The sequence below is a fragment of the Hipposideros armiger genome, unplaced genomic scaffold, assembly GCF_001890085.2.
Source record: "Hipposideros armiger isolate ML-2016 unplaced genomic scaffold, ASM189008v1 scaffold_235, whole genome shotgun sequence".
Taxonomy (NCBI): domain Eukaryota; kingdom Metazoa; phylum Chordata; class Mammalia; order Chiroptera; family Hipposideridae; genus Hipposideros; species Hipposideros armiger.
Genome location: NW_017731585.1, coordinates 1,679,286 through 1,693,771, shown reverse-complemented (window position 1 = coordinate 1,693,771; position 14,486 = coordinate 1,679,286). Strand labels below are relative to the sequence as shown.

The 14,486-nt window shown below is 48.1% G+C and overlaps 1 protein-coding gene across 4 annotated transcripts in view; it reads left to right on the top strand.

The window, feature by feature from the left end:
- The window catches only part of CUNH10orf71 (chromosome unknown C10orf71 homolog), a 31,345-nt gene extending 25,384 nt beyond the window's left edge, over positions 1-5,961 (top strand). For all 4 annotated transcript variants that reach the window (XM_019655041.1, XM_019655044.1, XM_019655043.1 and 1 more), the window contains one exon: positions 816-5,961. In XM_019655041.1, coding sequence (XP_019510586.1) covers positions 960-5,231 — 4,272 coding nt within the window. In that variant the 5' untranslated portion in view covers positions 816-959 and the 3' untranslated portion in view covers positions 5,232-5,961. The remainder of the gene's footprint in view (positions 1-815) is intronic.
- The last annotated feature ends 8,525 nt before the right edge of the window (positions 5,962-14,486 follow it).

Below are 14,486 nucleotides of genomic sequence, written 5' to 3'. Positions count from 1 at the left end.
ATGCAGTAAACACAAGATGTGTGAGGCTGCTGCCAGCCTAACATGGCATACTGTTTTAGAGCAAACATTTTTATATATAAACAAAAGGAGTACACTCTAAAATAATGATAAAAATTATAGTATCGTAAATACATAAACCAGTAACATAACTGTTTAGTATCATTATCAGGTATTATGTACTGCACATAATTGTATGTGCTGTACTTTCATAGGACTGGCAGAGCAGGTTTGTTTACACAGCATCACCACAAACACGTGAGTAATGCATTGTGCTGTGACATTATGATGAATATGATGACACTAAGTGATAGGAATTTTCCAGCCCATTATAATCTTGTGGGACCACTATCAGGTATGCAGTTCATCATGGACCAAAATGTCGTTATGTGATGCATGACTGTACAGAGAGAGATTTATTTCAAGGAACTAGCTCATACAATTGTGGGGGCTGGTGGGCCAGCAGGCTGGACACCACGGTGGAGCTGATGTCACAGCTCCAGCCCAAAGACTGCAGGTAGAATTCTCTCTTCCTCCTGGCTTCTCAATCTTTTAGACGTGGCCCACCCACATTATGGAGAGTAATCTGCTTTACACAAAGTCTATTGATTTAAATATTAATTACATCTAAAAAAATACTTTCAAGGCAACATCTAGACTGGTATTTGACCAAAAACTAGGCACCAGGACCCAGCCAAGCTGACACCTGAAACTCACTGTCACCGGCACAATTACCCACTGGGCAAGTGTGTATAGTTCTTGTATGGAGCCACTAACTCGGATATCCTGCTCATACCCTGCTCTTCTTCTTTTTGCAGAGAAAAAAAATCCTACTTTGCAATCATATCCGATTGACAGGAAGCTCCAATTTTGTGTGAAGAGGGCTACATCTAACCCTCCCAGAATCATCACGCAGAGGTGCCCACAGGCTGCCCAGGAACAGGCTTCCTTGGCAGTGGACAATGCAGGGGAATAAGAAGTGCACGGATGGGCTCAGCGACTCCTCGAGCATCGGCAGTGTGCTGGATGATGCCGACCGGGAGGTGAGCAGTCTCACAGACAGGGCATTCCGGAGTCTGTGCATCTCAGAAGACACATCCTTCAATGATGCCAACCTGGCCCTGTCCCCGGATATCTCCCGCCAGGTGTTTGGGAATTTTCACCAGGGAACGGTGAGCCACACCCATAGGAAAAGTGGCATTTGGAGCCAGTTACCATCACAAGGCACAGAGCATGCGGGTTGGGCAGCCACATTCCAACAGCTACCCAAGTACGTTCAAGGAGAAGAAAAGTATCCCAAAAGCAGCCCCCCACTGACACCAGTCCAGAGGAGACTGGAGGTGCCAATTTCTGGTCTGAGGAGCAGCAACAGGCCTATTTCCAAAGTGTCTTCACTAATTAAATCTTTTGACAGGACCGAGAGCCAACATTGTGATAGCAGGCCTCCTACCAGTAAGCCTCCGACTCTCAAACACCCCCCCAAATTTGCTCCTCTTCCAGACAGTGGTGTCAACTTCTGTTTCGATTCTGCCTTTTTAACTGTCAGGAGGGTGCCTGCTGAAGTCTCCAGCACCCATCAGCATAGCCACCAGCCTGGCAGGAAGCTTGGAGAGCAGGAGTCCCCCAAGAGTCCTGAAATGGCCTGTCAAGGCTCCAGCGGCTTCCTCCCAACACCTGAAAATGTGGCAAACTCACTGGAGTCCAAGTTCCCCTCCCCACCCCACAAACCAGCTATGAGTGAGCCTGAGAGAAGCAAGGAGTGGGCTCGCAAAGGCACCTTCCTTCATAGTGAAAACAGTGCTTTTGAGTCGTGGAGCACCCACCAACCACAGCTGCCTGAAAGAAAGGACCCTGTTGAGGCCGTCCCTGAAAGCAAATCTCCCAAACATTATGAGGGTGCACCCTTGTTAAGAGAGCCCAGGGCCCCTGCTGAGTGCAAAGTCTCTCCCTGCCAAGTCCGGGCCAGCTGTGGTCAAGAAGAGAACAGGCTGGCAGTAGGTGCTCTCTCCACATCAGAGCCCTGGAGATCTAGGGACCCAGGAGTCCAGGTATTCCCTATGGAGGAAAATGCTTCCAGCTTACAGCCTGACCCTCAGGTGAAGTCGACCCAGCCCCCATGGAGGAAACCAAAGACTCGCAAAGGAGGGAAAGAAAGTGTACAAGATGCTTTGGAAGAGAACAAGCAGACCGAAAGAAGAGGCCCAACCTTGTACACAAAGCACAATCCTCAGGAGCAATTTCCAGAAAACGATGCTCTTGACAATGCCATGGACCCCAATGAGCATTATAATCCTCCTTTTAACATCAGTAAGCTTCTGACCCCCATCATACCTACCAAGCATGTCCTGGATTCATCTGACAGCCAGCCATCACCCCCAGAACAGCTGAATGGATACCAAGAGAAGGAGGTCAGTGAGTGTCCGTCTCGGGAAAGCTACAAATCCAAAGCCCCCAGCCTGCTGTTTAACCTGAAGGATGTGCGCAAGCGCGTTAAGAGTACATACAGTCCCTCACCTCTCTTGAAAGGCCTCGATGAGAAAACCAGAGGCAAACAAGAACCCATGAGCAACGGCATCATCCTTCCCAACGGGCTTGAGGAAAGTCCCCCAAATGAGCTTTCTAAGGAGACACCAGCAGACACTCCTCTGTCACAGGTCAGTACCCATAAAGATCCTAAATCCGATCCTGGTGCAACCTCTGCAGACAACTATACAACCCTCAGCTCACCTCCAGCTATCACCAAAGCCCCCTCCTGTGTCAACGGGGAGGCTGCCGACAGGAACAGCTATGAGAAGGATGTTGCCAATGGAGATTCGGATTTGGGCCCCACCAGGTCCAGCTGGTGTCCAGACTCCAGGGAACACTGCCCCAGGAAACACCTGTCCCTGAAGCTTTGCAGCACAGAGCCTGAGGTGGAGTGGGCTGCGGAGCAACTAAAGCCCCCCAGCTTAGAAGATGGGTTCTCCAGATCCATCTCTCAAGAGACAGAACCTGAGAGAGAAACAGGACTTCAGAATCCAAACTTCAACCAGAAATTCTCCCCAGGGCCCCTTTCTCCTGAGGAGGAAGATGTGTTTTATAGCGACAGCCAGTCTGATTTTATGCCAAGCTTCAAGAGTAAGGCCAAATTCAGCACCAGCTCTTCAGATCAGTCCTTTGCCTCGTTTGAAGATCAGCAGAAGACGTGGTTCATCGAGAGCCAGCGGGAAGACAGAAAGAATGACATGCATGCATGTGACAGTCAGAAAGATGAAAGGGAGAACGTGATGGGGAGAGACGAGCTGCAGCGCTGCGCCTCCAGTAGCAGGCACGCATGCGTGGAGGAGCATGGCAAGAGGGGAACGTTGCATGGAGAAGGGGAAAGTGTGTCTGGAGGGAGACCCAGGAAGGCATCGAGGGAAGAAGCTAATGTCAGAGGCACTTGGATCGGCGGAAGTAAGGACGTGGCCCTTTCACAGGCCAAAGACCTTACCCCCACACCATCTTCCACTACAAACAAACACATACTGTTTTCAATTAAAGACAACACCCTCAGGGCCACCCCCGTGATAAAACCCATCATGCTGCCCCTCCTGAGGACCTTGTCCTCAGAGGATCCACTGGGCAGTGGCCACAAAGAGGAAGAATTGCCAAGGCAAGGCTGGGGCGAGGATGCTGGTCTTTGTGCCTCCCACAGCCAAGAAATACCCAGCACCCCAACACCCACTGGCATGCAGAGCACACACTTAAAGCGTGTGGCCCACAAGAGCATGGAGGACCATGGGTGGGTGCCCAGTGTGGCCAGGATGGAGACAAAAGGGAATGTTTCATCTCCTACACTTGTAGGAGAGGGCAACGGGCTGAAGCCACCCCCAGGTGCCTCATGGAAGGTTGTGGCAAATGACGGCAAGAGCGGTTTCACAGACCAAAGGAAGCTGGAGTCTCCAAGGCGTATCCCCCTGATCGCTTTTCCCGAAAGTGACTCCGAAAACCAGCCACCCCCACAGCAGCGTAGAACCTCCTGGGAAGTAGAGACGCAAGATTTCAGCAGTCACTTTTTATCTACACCCAGAGCATGGCCCCCAGGGAGAAGATTGGCGCCTGGTGAGATGGCAACTTCCCCCAACACCAGCTCTCTGGGGGAAAGTAACACATGCTCCCCTGACACCAGCAGCATCTGGGACGATGCTCTTCAGGCCCCCAGTGAACTGGGCCTGATGCCAGGGTCGCCTCCTCATGCCAGCCCCTGGGCCAGCCCCAGCCCTGCCAGGGTTACCCGGAGGGAGGATCTGACACACACCTTCACATGGGAGGCCAGCTCCGACCCCCAACTTGAGCCATCAGCAGAAGACCTCAGGACACTCTCTCCAAGAGGCTCATTGGTGGACATAACCACCAGCTCAGCAAGCTTCTCTGAAAAACCTGAACCTCCTGCTCACCTAGAGAGGGCGGCCACCAAACCACCTGCAGTCCCACCCAAAACAGAAAAGGCCCTGCGGCGGGCAAAGAAGCTGGCAAGCAAGAGGAGAAAGCCTGACCAGACACAGGAAATGCATGGCAAAGCCCATGAGGAAAAGCCCTGCCTGGAGGACTCAGAGCACAGGCCCCTGTCCCCCCGAGAGAGGCCCTGGCCCAGGTTCCCCACAGTCCGTTCCCTGCCCGCTCCCGTGCACCGCCATTCAGTGTCCACCTTCTCAGAGCCGGTCAGTAAGCAGCCTGGGGGACCCCAGTCCTTCGTGCCCCTGCCCCCTTACAGGGCCACCCAGAAGGTCCTCCAAGACCCCCAATCTGGAGAGTACTTTATCTTCGATGTGCCACTCCAGGTGAAAATCAAGACCTTCTATGACCCAGAGACAGGCAAATATGTCAAGGTCTCCATCCCATCTTCTAAGGGGGTTTCTCCTGAGCCACCCCTGCCAGAAGTGCTTGCTGCCCCCTACATGCTGTACCCCAGCCTCCGGCCCCTGACCACAACCACCTTGATGCCACTGCGCTGCTCCTCTCAGCTCTCTGCCCCTACCTTCCTAAGGCAGGGCCCTGGCACTATCGAGGCAACTGGCGCTGGGCCCCAGAGCACCCATGATGCTGACCTGCTGCCAGCCCCTGGGCCTCATAGTGACCCCAGCCAGCACTCTACAGACCATCGCTCCGATGGACCTCCCCAGAGCCCAGGGGAGGAAGGGGAAGGCACTGCAAGCCTGGGCATCATCTCCACCAATGACCTAGAGGACTTTGCCACAGAAGGCATTTCTTGAGAATTATAGCAGGCTAACCGCCCTCCCCCCAAATAAACCCAGAAGACCTTACTTCCCCTTCCCTCAGATCAATCACACACACACACACACACACACACACACACACACACACACACACACTTAGCCATTTGAGATTCCAAAAGTCTCAAAGGAAGTGAGGATCCTGAGAAAACTTCACCTAAAGGGCTCCCCTGGGGCACCCCAGGGCTCCCCTTCCTGGGAGGTCACGAATCGCATGACCTGGTCCCTTCAGAGCCCCTTCCCAAACCCCAAATCCACTCCAATCCTTTTCTCTTCCCCTCCCTTCCTATCTATCCTTCTGCTCTGGCCCTGCCACTAGAGTGGGTTCACCCCGATTGATTGCTCAGGGCTGTTCTGCTCCAGCACCAGGCCCACTCCATCTCTAGGGCAGGCTCACACAGTAAGCAAGCCCCCAAGGCCTGCAGAAAGGCTGCGCTGAACCCTACCAGGCGAGCAAACCTCCCAGCACACACTCCTCTATGTCCTGCAGCACCAGGTCGACTCCACCCCATCACTCAGACATAGCAGCCATTTCCAGCTCACCCCAGGCGGAAATGGCTGAGGACCCACCCAAGGCAATCTTGCAAAAACGTTTATTTCAATAGAATGGTTTTCTTTACTGAGAAAACTTTTCTCTGAAAGCTATTTTCTGGTAAAGAAAAGGCTACCTTTTAAGAAGTGAAACAAGTTTGCAGATGTGGCTCTTTCACTGGACTCCTGTCTCTTCTGTGGGCAGTGGTGGGTCTCAGCTGGTGAGTAAAGGGCCACATGCCCTTCAGGCCTTTTGTCTCATCTTGCAGGCCACGCAGGGTCTTCAAGTCTGAACAGAGCAGCAGCCTCAGCATCTCCTGCTGTCCCTGTGTCCCTCCATCCTTCAACACCTGTCCATGCCCTCTTGGGGCCAGGACCTCCACCAGTCCTGGGGGGCAAAGATGAGGAGGACCCAAGCCCACCATCAAAGATGACCTGGGACCTGAGTCAGGCCCTGACTGTCCTGATTTAATAATCAGTAGCTGTGCTCTGTGCTCAAAAGGAAATCGTATTTTCCCCCAAGTCCCTGGCCTTTGGGATTTGGAGGAAAGTATCTGAATCAACTCAAGGCGGCAGAATGCAGTAACCTCCCCTGCACCTCTGGGGGTCTGTGAACAAACGTCCATGTGGGCAACCGCGTGGGCTTCCCATGAGGCTTCCGCAGGAGCCACTTCATTCTCGCCATGTGGGGAAAATGGGGGCAAAAGGACCTCCCCTCTTGTTTAGAAGGGCCGCTGTTGAGGGGACCACACAAAATGCATTGTCCTTGGGGTTTTTTTTGCAGGGGGTAATGATTCCTAGGCTGGGAAGATGGGGAGGCACCCGGCTCACCAAGTCCCAGACTCACAAACACAGGGGCCTTGAGCATATTCTGTCTGTGGTTTGGATTCAGGATTTTATACCTGTTTCTTTTCCCAACAAGTGTGGCCACACCTTAATTTTACTGTGAAAACACTGCACAAATCCCCCAGCCTGATGCCATTAGGTTTGTCTGCAGCTGGTGAGTCAACTAGGCGATGAGCCAGGAGTGCAGGAAGGCCATCGTCCATGAAGTCTGGCTCCCCCAAGTCACTCACTCCCAAATGCAAGAGAAGAGAACAGAGTTGTGACCTTGGCTCTGCCACCAAATCGCCAACCATCCTCTCCACTTGTTTTCATCTTATTCAAGTAGGAAAAGTAATATCTCATTTTAAAATTCTCAAGGCCCAGGAAATGCCTAACAAAAGAAGTGTCCCTCAGTTAAAAATAACCATAGTTACAGTAACATGTCTCCACAAGGAAAAATATACTTTACATAAGGGGAGCTTATGTTTGGGAAAGCAGCCATCTTCTGTCTTAGAAGCAATACGAGTAGGGCCATTGATAGTGCTGAAAACATAAAGATAGACATTTGAAGACGAAGGTCAACTTCCCAGTCCTCTTAGCTCCTGTGGATGCAAAGCAACAGGGCATCTGGCAGAATGCAACACCTGCTCATATCAGAGAGTAAGGACACCTGGCTCCCCAGCAAGTCAGCTAGAAAGAAGACCTCTGTGAATTACAGCAAAGTGCTATGTCCCTTTGTTCCTAAGAAACAGATAATTTTGCCTCCAGGGCAAAAAAGTCAGTGAAGACCAACTCATTTCCAAATGATGTTCTCTTTCTCTTTGTTTGTGTAAGAGGTCATTTATGCCTCCTTTCTTCCTCCCTCTCTCTTTTTCCTACCCCCCCCATCCTCCTTTCCTCCCTCCCTCACCCTCCCACCCCCCATTACAAACAGTTTCAGAGCCCTGCTCTGTGCCAGGCACTTCACTAAGCACTGAAGATATATATACCATGATAAGATATGGTTTCTGCACCTAGGGAATTGAAATCTAAAAGAGAAGAAAGACCATACAGTCCCATGTGGTAAGTCATTTAATAGGGTGGTCTGAGGAGCACCTAACTCAGCCTGGAAGGAACGGGGCTTCCTGCAGGAGATGGAATAAAAGCTGAGTCAGGAAACACAAAGTAGTGCATCAGCCTATGAAGAAACCAGAATTTCTCCAGCTTTAATCTATCTATCAAACAACAATGACATTTGTTAAATACTAATAGAGTATTTTACCATCTCAAAGTATATTGGTTTAGCTAATTGTCCTTGAGCATTGGTAATCAGCACAAGAATGGAAGCAGTGTAGCCTCCCAGGATAGACCTTTGTTGGTATGTCCTTTAGCTTCTGAATTAATATTTCACTCATCTGAGTTGCCCAGAAAAACCACTATTTGTACCATTGTGTTATGGCCCCTCTAAATATCTCCTGTAGAGCGTACATAAATACAGAGTGCATCCAGGGAATGGTTAAAGGTCCTGGGGCTGTTCATCAGGAAACAACCAAGAGCTCACATTGACAATTACATGTCCTGTGCCCCCCCCTGATTGGGGAGCTTTGAACCTGGCCTCTGTCCTCACAACAACCCTGTGGGAGGTGCCCTCATCAGCCTCATATTACTGTAAAGGAAGCAAAGGCACTGAGATGTGGAGTGGCATCCCATGGTCACACAGTCACTAAGTGAGGGGCCAACCCAAGCACTCAGGTCTGTCTCACTTCTAGGTAGACACTCTTCACCCCCCACCCGGATTTCTGTAAGTGCGGTCCATGGACCAGTGGCTTCCACACCACCAGGGAGCTTGTTAGAAACACAGAATCAACCTGGATTTTCAGAAGATTCTCCAGTGGTTTGTTTGTACATTAAACTTTGAGAAGTACTAGGAGACTCTCTTTGGCCTGGAAAGGAAAAGCTTTAGGGGAGACACATCCATGTCTTTGTGTCAACAGCATCACCATGGATGAGGGAGGAGAGACTTACATGTCTGGATGGGAGAGTCATTCTCACTGTAAGAAAGGCATCTCTAAGGACTACCACTGTCTCCACGTGGTGAGAGTGGCCTGGGAGAACTAAGCTCCCCCTCGCGGGAGAGGTACAATAGAACCTGAGGACCCCTTTCCTAAGACAGAGATGGATTCTGATGTCATCTTTTGAGACCCTAGGCTACATGTGGGGCTGTACTATGCCAATGTCACTGATCCAAAGTCTAAACAGGGTAGGGCCACATGAGTGAACAATGTGAGTGAAACTTTTGTATATAAAAGAGGAGCGCTAGGCAAAATCCAAATTCTGTGCATGCAGAAAGCATTTTGACCCAGATCACACCACGACATTGGCCACAACTGTCTTGTGTGAACCTTCCACATTATTCAGATATAAAGTCCAAGGTGAGCAGAGAGAGCTCCGGGGCACATCACCGGAGCCTGTCACCACCTGCTTATGGGCCCTCAGTGTCACCAGGCAGAGCCATCTGAGCAGCAGGCTCTTCCTTACATCGGGACTCTGGGTGGATCCAGGACTGGAGCGGACTCTGGTGATGGTTCTCTCCCTCACCTGCCAGCTCCCAACAGTATGCCAAGGCTGCCTGGGCTTTACAATCACCTGGGCACTTGTTAACAAGACAGTCCAGGCCTCACTTAGAATTCTCTTTATCAGGTTCTCCCAGTGTGGGAAAAGGGCAGCTGTAGATAGAAAAGCTCCCCAGAGACTCTGATCACCTAGATTCATAAACACCATCCAGAGCAGAGTTCCCACACCTGGGCCCAATGCACGTGGCCAGGTGCTGCCCAGACCCAAAGGCTCACTCCCTTCTGATGTAGTGAAGCTGGTGCTCTGACCACACAGGTAGGTATTAGAGGATTGAGAAGCTATGCCCACCATCATCCCCAAACAGAGCCAATCTTTCTGTGTTCACCATTTGTCCAAATGTAGTTTAGCTTTTAATTAAGTCATTTTACTGTTCCAGCATTGTTCCCAAGCCCCAGCTTATTCTGGGCACTGCCACACTGACACCATTTTTCCAGGTCTTTCCATGTCATCGGTCCGCCTGTTGGATTAAAATCTAATTCCCATCCTTCCTGAGCTTCAAGGTGCTCCTTACTCTCTTTTGAGCCCTCTCATCCCCCTTTATAATAGTTCTCTAGGATAACATTGCTGGCGCCTGCCCTCCTGTCTTTTATGGTCAGTCCTCTATTTTCCTCTGAATTTAGAAAAATTTAGGCTGATGTGCTCTTCTTTCATTTTTACAAACATTAAATTACATGGTCCCTCTTACTCAATATCCCTATACTTTCACCAGCCAATTCTTTGGCACTGATCAAAGTTGAAAGTGTCAGCAAGCCAAACAAGAATTAATCAAATTGAGGCAAGATATGAGGTCTAGGACATTGACACTCCCTCCAGGGTACAACGTGAGATGCCTCACTGGTTACACAAGTAACAAGTGACTGTATCCAGTACCTGCAGCTGGAGAAAAACAAGAACCAGTTTCATCCAGCAAGGCTGATCCCCTTGATTGGGACCTGACCTTTAGCTAATTATGTCATTGGAATCTCATTTGCACTGTGGTTACTACGACTCCTATCATGCATCTGAATCCATGACAGTTCAGGAGGAACCAAACAGAGGCTCCTGCCCAGGAGAGGAGATGAATGAATCATGTCAATGGGACATCACCAATTCCTGCCCCAGGAGGGATAAATACCCCTGATCACGACTTCCTCCACGCAACTCATTCTCTGAGTTCGCCACACTTTCCTCTCAAATGTGTACTTTCGTTTTCAATAAATCACTTCACTTTCCTGCATCTGTTTCGCTCTTGAATTCTTTCTTGTGCAGAGACAACAACCCAGTCAGCACTGCTCTGGGTTGACTCCTGTCTTGGACATCCCGGTGAGCCTCGACAACAAAATGGTCTACTAGCAAAGACTTCCAGCCTACGTTGCCATAAGTGGAGTCCTCATCTCTGCTCTTGCTAGCCCTGGTAGCCTGTCATGTGTTAGTCTATTCAAGAGCCCTCCATCTGGCCGGGCGATCCACAGCATGGGGCAATTGATTTCATTGGGCCTCCACATCTGTCCTGACCCACACATGTTTACCACATCTCCACTGCCAAGTTTGCTGATTTCCCAGAAGGTGGATGCCTTCTGATGGAAACTTTTTAACCAATGTTCAACATCACTAGTCACAATCAAGACCACAATGAGGCATCGCCTTACAGCTATTAGGATGGCTACTATTTAAAAAAGAAAACAAGTGTTGGCAAGGATGTGGAGAATTTGGAATCTTTGTGCATTGCTGGTGGAAATGTAAAATAGTGGAGCTGCTGTAAAAAGAAAAAACCACAAAGAAAACAGTACGGTGGTTGCTCAAATAGTTAAACATAGAATTACCATATGATCCAGAAATTCTACTCCTAGGTAGATACACAAAAGAATTGAAGGCAGTGTTGCCGAGGCTCACGGAGATGTCCTAGAGAGGACTCAACCCAGAGCAGCAGTGACCAAGTTCTTGTCTCCCCGCAAGAAAGAATTCAAGAGCGAGACAGATGCAGGAAAGCACAAGTGATTTATTAAAAATGAAAGTTAATACTTGAGAGGAAAGTACGGCAAACTCAGAGAATTAGTTGCATGGAGGAAGTCAAGATCAAGAGTTTTTATCTCTTCCTGGGTAGGAATTGGTGAGTCCCATTGACGTTGTTCATTCATCTCCTCCCCTGGGCGGAGCCCTCTGTTTCCCACTTTTTCTTCCTTATTTTGCTCCTCTGGAACTGTCATGGAGTCAAATGCATGATAGGAGTCATAGTAACTGCAATCCAAATGAGATTATAATGACATTATAATTAGCTAAAGGTCAAGTCCCAGTCATAGGAATCAGCCTAGCTGGATGAAACTGGTTCTTGTTTTTCTCCAGGTGCAAGTACTGGATACAGTCACTTGTTACTTGTGTAACCAGTGGGGAATCTCACATTGTAGGGGTGGGGGTGGAGGGTCAATGTCCTAGGCTACATGCTCTTCCTCAGCAGGAACTCAGATATTTGCACATCCATGTTCATAGCAGCACTATTCACAATTGTCAAAAGGTGTGAGCAACTCAATTGTTAGTCAACAGAAGAGTAGTTAAACAAAATGTGTAAACATACAATGTAATATTACTCAGCCTTAAAAAGGAAGGAAATTCTGACACATGCTACAACATGGCTGAACCTTGAGGACATAATGCTAAGTGCAATAAGGTAGTCACAAAAGGACAAATACTGTATGATTCCACTTTTATGAAGTACCTGAGTAGTCAAATTCATAGAGAAAGAAAGTAGAATGGTAGTTAACAGGGGCTGGAGCGCAAGGGGAGATGGGAAATTGATTTATAATGGGTATAGAGTTCCAGCTGGGGAAGATGAAAAAGGTTTAGAGTTGTATGGTGGTGAATGTACTTAATGTACATTTAAAAATGGTGAAAATGGTGAATTTTATGATACGTATATTTTGCCACAATTTTAAAAACAGAACCAAAATGGGAGGGGATTAGAAAGCACAAATTGCCTACAATTTTGTATAACTACAATATTGCCATGGGGATATGAAAGACAGTTTGGGGAATATAATCAATAATGTTGTAAAGATTTTGTAGGGTGTCAGATGGACACGTCTTATTAGGGAGACCACTTGGACGGTATAAATGTTTGAGCACTGCACTGTACACCTGAAGGTGAAGCTGAATAATACTGTATGTCAACTATAATTATATATATATATTATATATATAACATATATATATAATATATATATATATATATAATATATAGCCACAGGATGTGGAGTACAGCATAGGGAATAGAGTCAATGGAATTGTAATAGCTATATACAATGTCAGAGGGGCAATAGATTGGGGGAGGGGGGTTATCACTTTGTGAGGGGTGAAATGTATAACTATTACATTGTTTTGTACACCTGAAACTTAAAAAAAAAAACCAGAACCAAAAAAAAGCCTTTTGACCAGCACCAACATCCTGTTCACCTGGAGGCACCAGCACAGTGTTGGTATTTAAAAGACACATTGCCCCCCTCACAGAGAGGATCACAGACTGGGCTCTACCATCTCCTAGAGATAAAGGTGCAGGGGCCAGCATGGAGAAGGATTCGGGATTGTGGGCCACATGCGAGGTGGGTAGACTTGCTTAGATCCACACTCTCACAATGGCAGAGCAGCTGACTCCACAGAGGAAAATGAAGGAAGAGGAAGCCCCAGGGCTCTGTCTCCCAAACCAAGCCCTCCCTTTCCTGGCTCCCATGAGCAGCTGCACTGCCCACCCTCCAGGGGCCCAAGCTGCAGTCCTTGGCACCATCCCCACTGCCCCAAATCCCTTGCCCCTAATTCACTCGGACCCCAAACCTGCCAATTCTACCTCTAGGACTCTATCAATGCATCATTCATCTGAACCCCACCCCGAACCCTCCCCCTGACTGCGGCCCCCTCACAGCCTCTACTCCCAATATGACCCCCTTCCAAACCACAACTCCCCACAGGTAACCCAAGGCTCAGAATAATGCCCCACCTTGTTCCAGAATGTTCCCGGGCTTCCTGCTCACCTCTACAAAGAGTCAGGCTCCAGAAGAGGACATGCAAGGCCGCCACATGCTGGGTCCTCAGTCCTCAATGTCCTCATCACCTGCCTGTTCCTATAGCTCCCTTGGACTCCAGCTCTCCTGAGCTCCTTTGACTTGACCAAATGGGCCATTTCTAGCCCTTTGCAAATTCTTTGATCCCTCCACAGGAAGTGGGGTCTGTGTCCCCTCACCCACTGGCCTGTGCCCAACAAAATGGAGTCAGTGTGCAATTCCAAGGCCAGGCCAGGAAATGCTATGCATCTTCCACCAGTCTCCTGGAACGCATGCTCTTCAAGTCCCCAGCCTTCACAAAGCAGTCCACATACCCTAGGAACTCTGCTGTAAAGAACACTGGCCCATGTGGAGATGGCCCGGGGAGGCCCTGAGACAATATGGAAAGAGAGGGAGAGACCCCAGGCTTCCTGTTCCAGCTCCTGCCAATGGCTGCCTGAGCCAGAACCATTCCAGATTCCTGACCCATCAAACCATGAGAAATAATAAAGTATTGTAATTGTCCTAAGCCACTAAGTTTCAGAGTAATTTATTATATAGCAACAGATGACCAGAGCCNAAAAAAGTCTCAAATCAAGGACCTCAGCTTCTACCTTAAGAAACTACAAAAAAGGAAGAGCAAATTAAATCTTAATTAAGCAGAAGGAAGGAAATAATAAACATCAATGAAAGTTGAGAAAATCAATGAAATTATAAGCTGATTCTTAGAGAAGCTCAAAAAAATAATAAATCTATGGCCAGACTAATGAGAATAGAAAGAAAAAAGATACAAATTGCCAATATCAGGAATGAGAGAACATAACAACAGATGTTACAAAAATTAAAAGAATACACAGAGAATATTATGAACAACTTTATGACAAGAAATTTGACAACTTAGATGAAATAAGCAAATTCATAGAAAGACACAAATTATCAAAGCTCATTTAAGAAGAAATAGATAACCTTTAATAACCTTATATCTATTAAAGAAATTAAATTAGTAGTTTAAAACCTTTCCCACAAGAAGTTCTCTAGGCCCAGATAGCTTCACTGGTGAATTCTACCAAACATGTAAGGGAGAAATAATACAACTCTACATGAACTCCTCTAAAAATATGCAGAGGGGGGAAAAAAGCTTTGCAAGTCATTCTCTTTTATATTCTCATATAAAACCAAAAACAATAGAAGAAAAGAGAAATGTAGACCGATGTCTTTCATGAATATAGATGCAAAAATTCTTACTTAAATTTCAGCA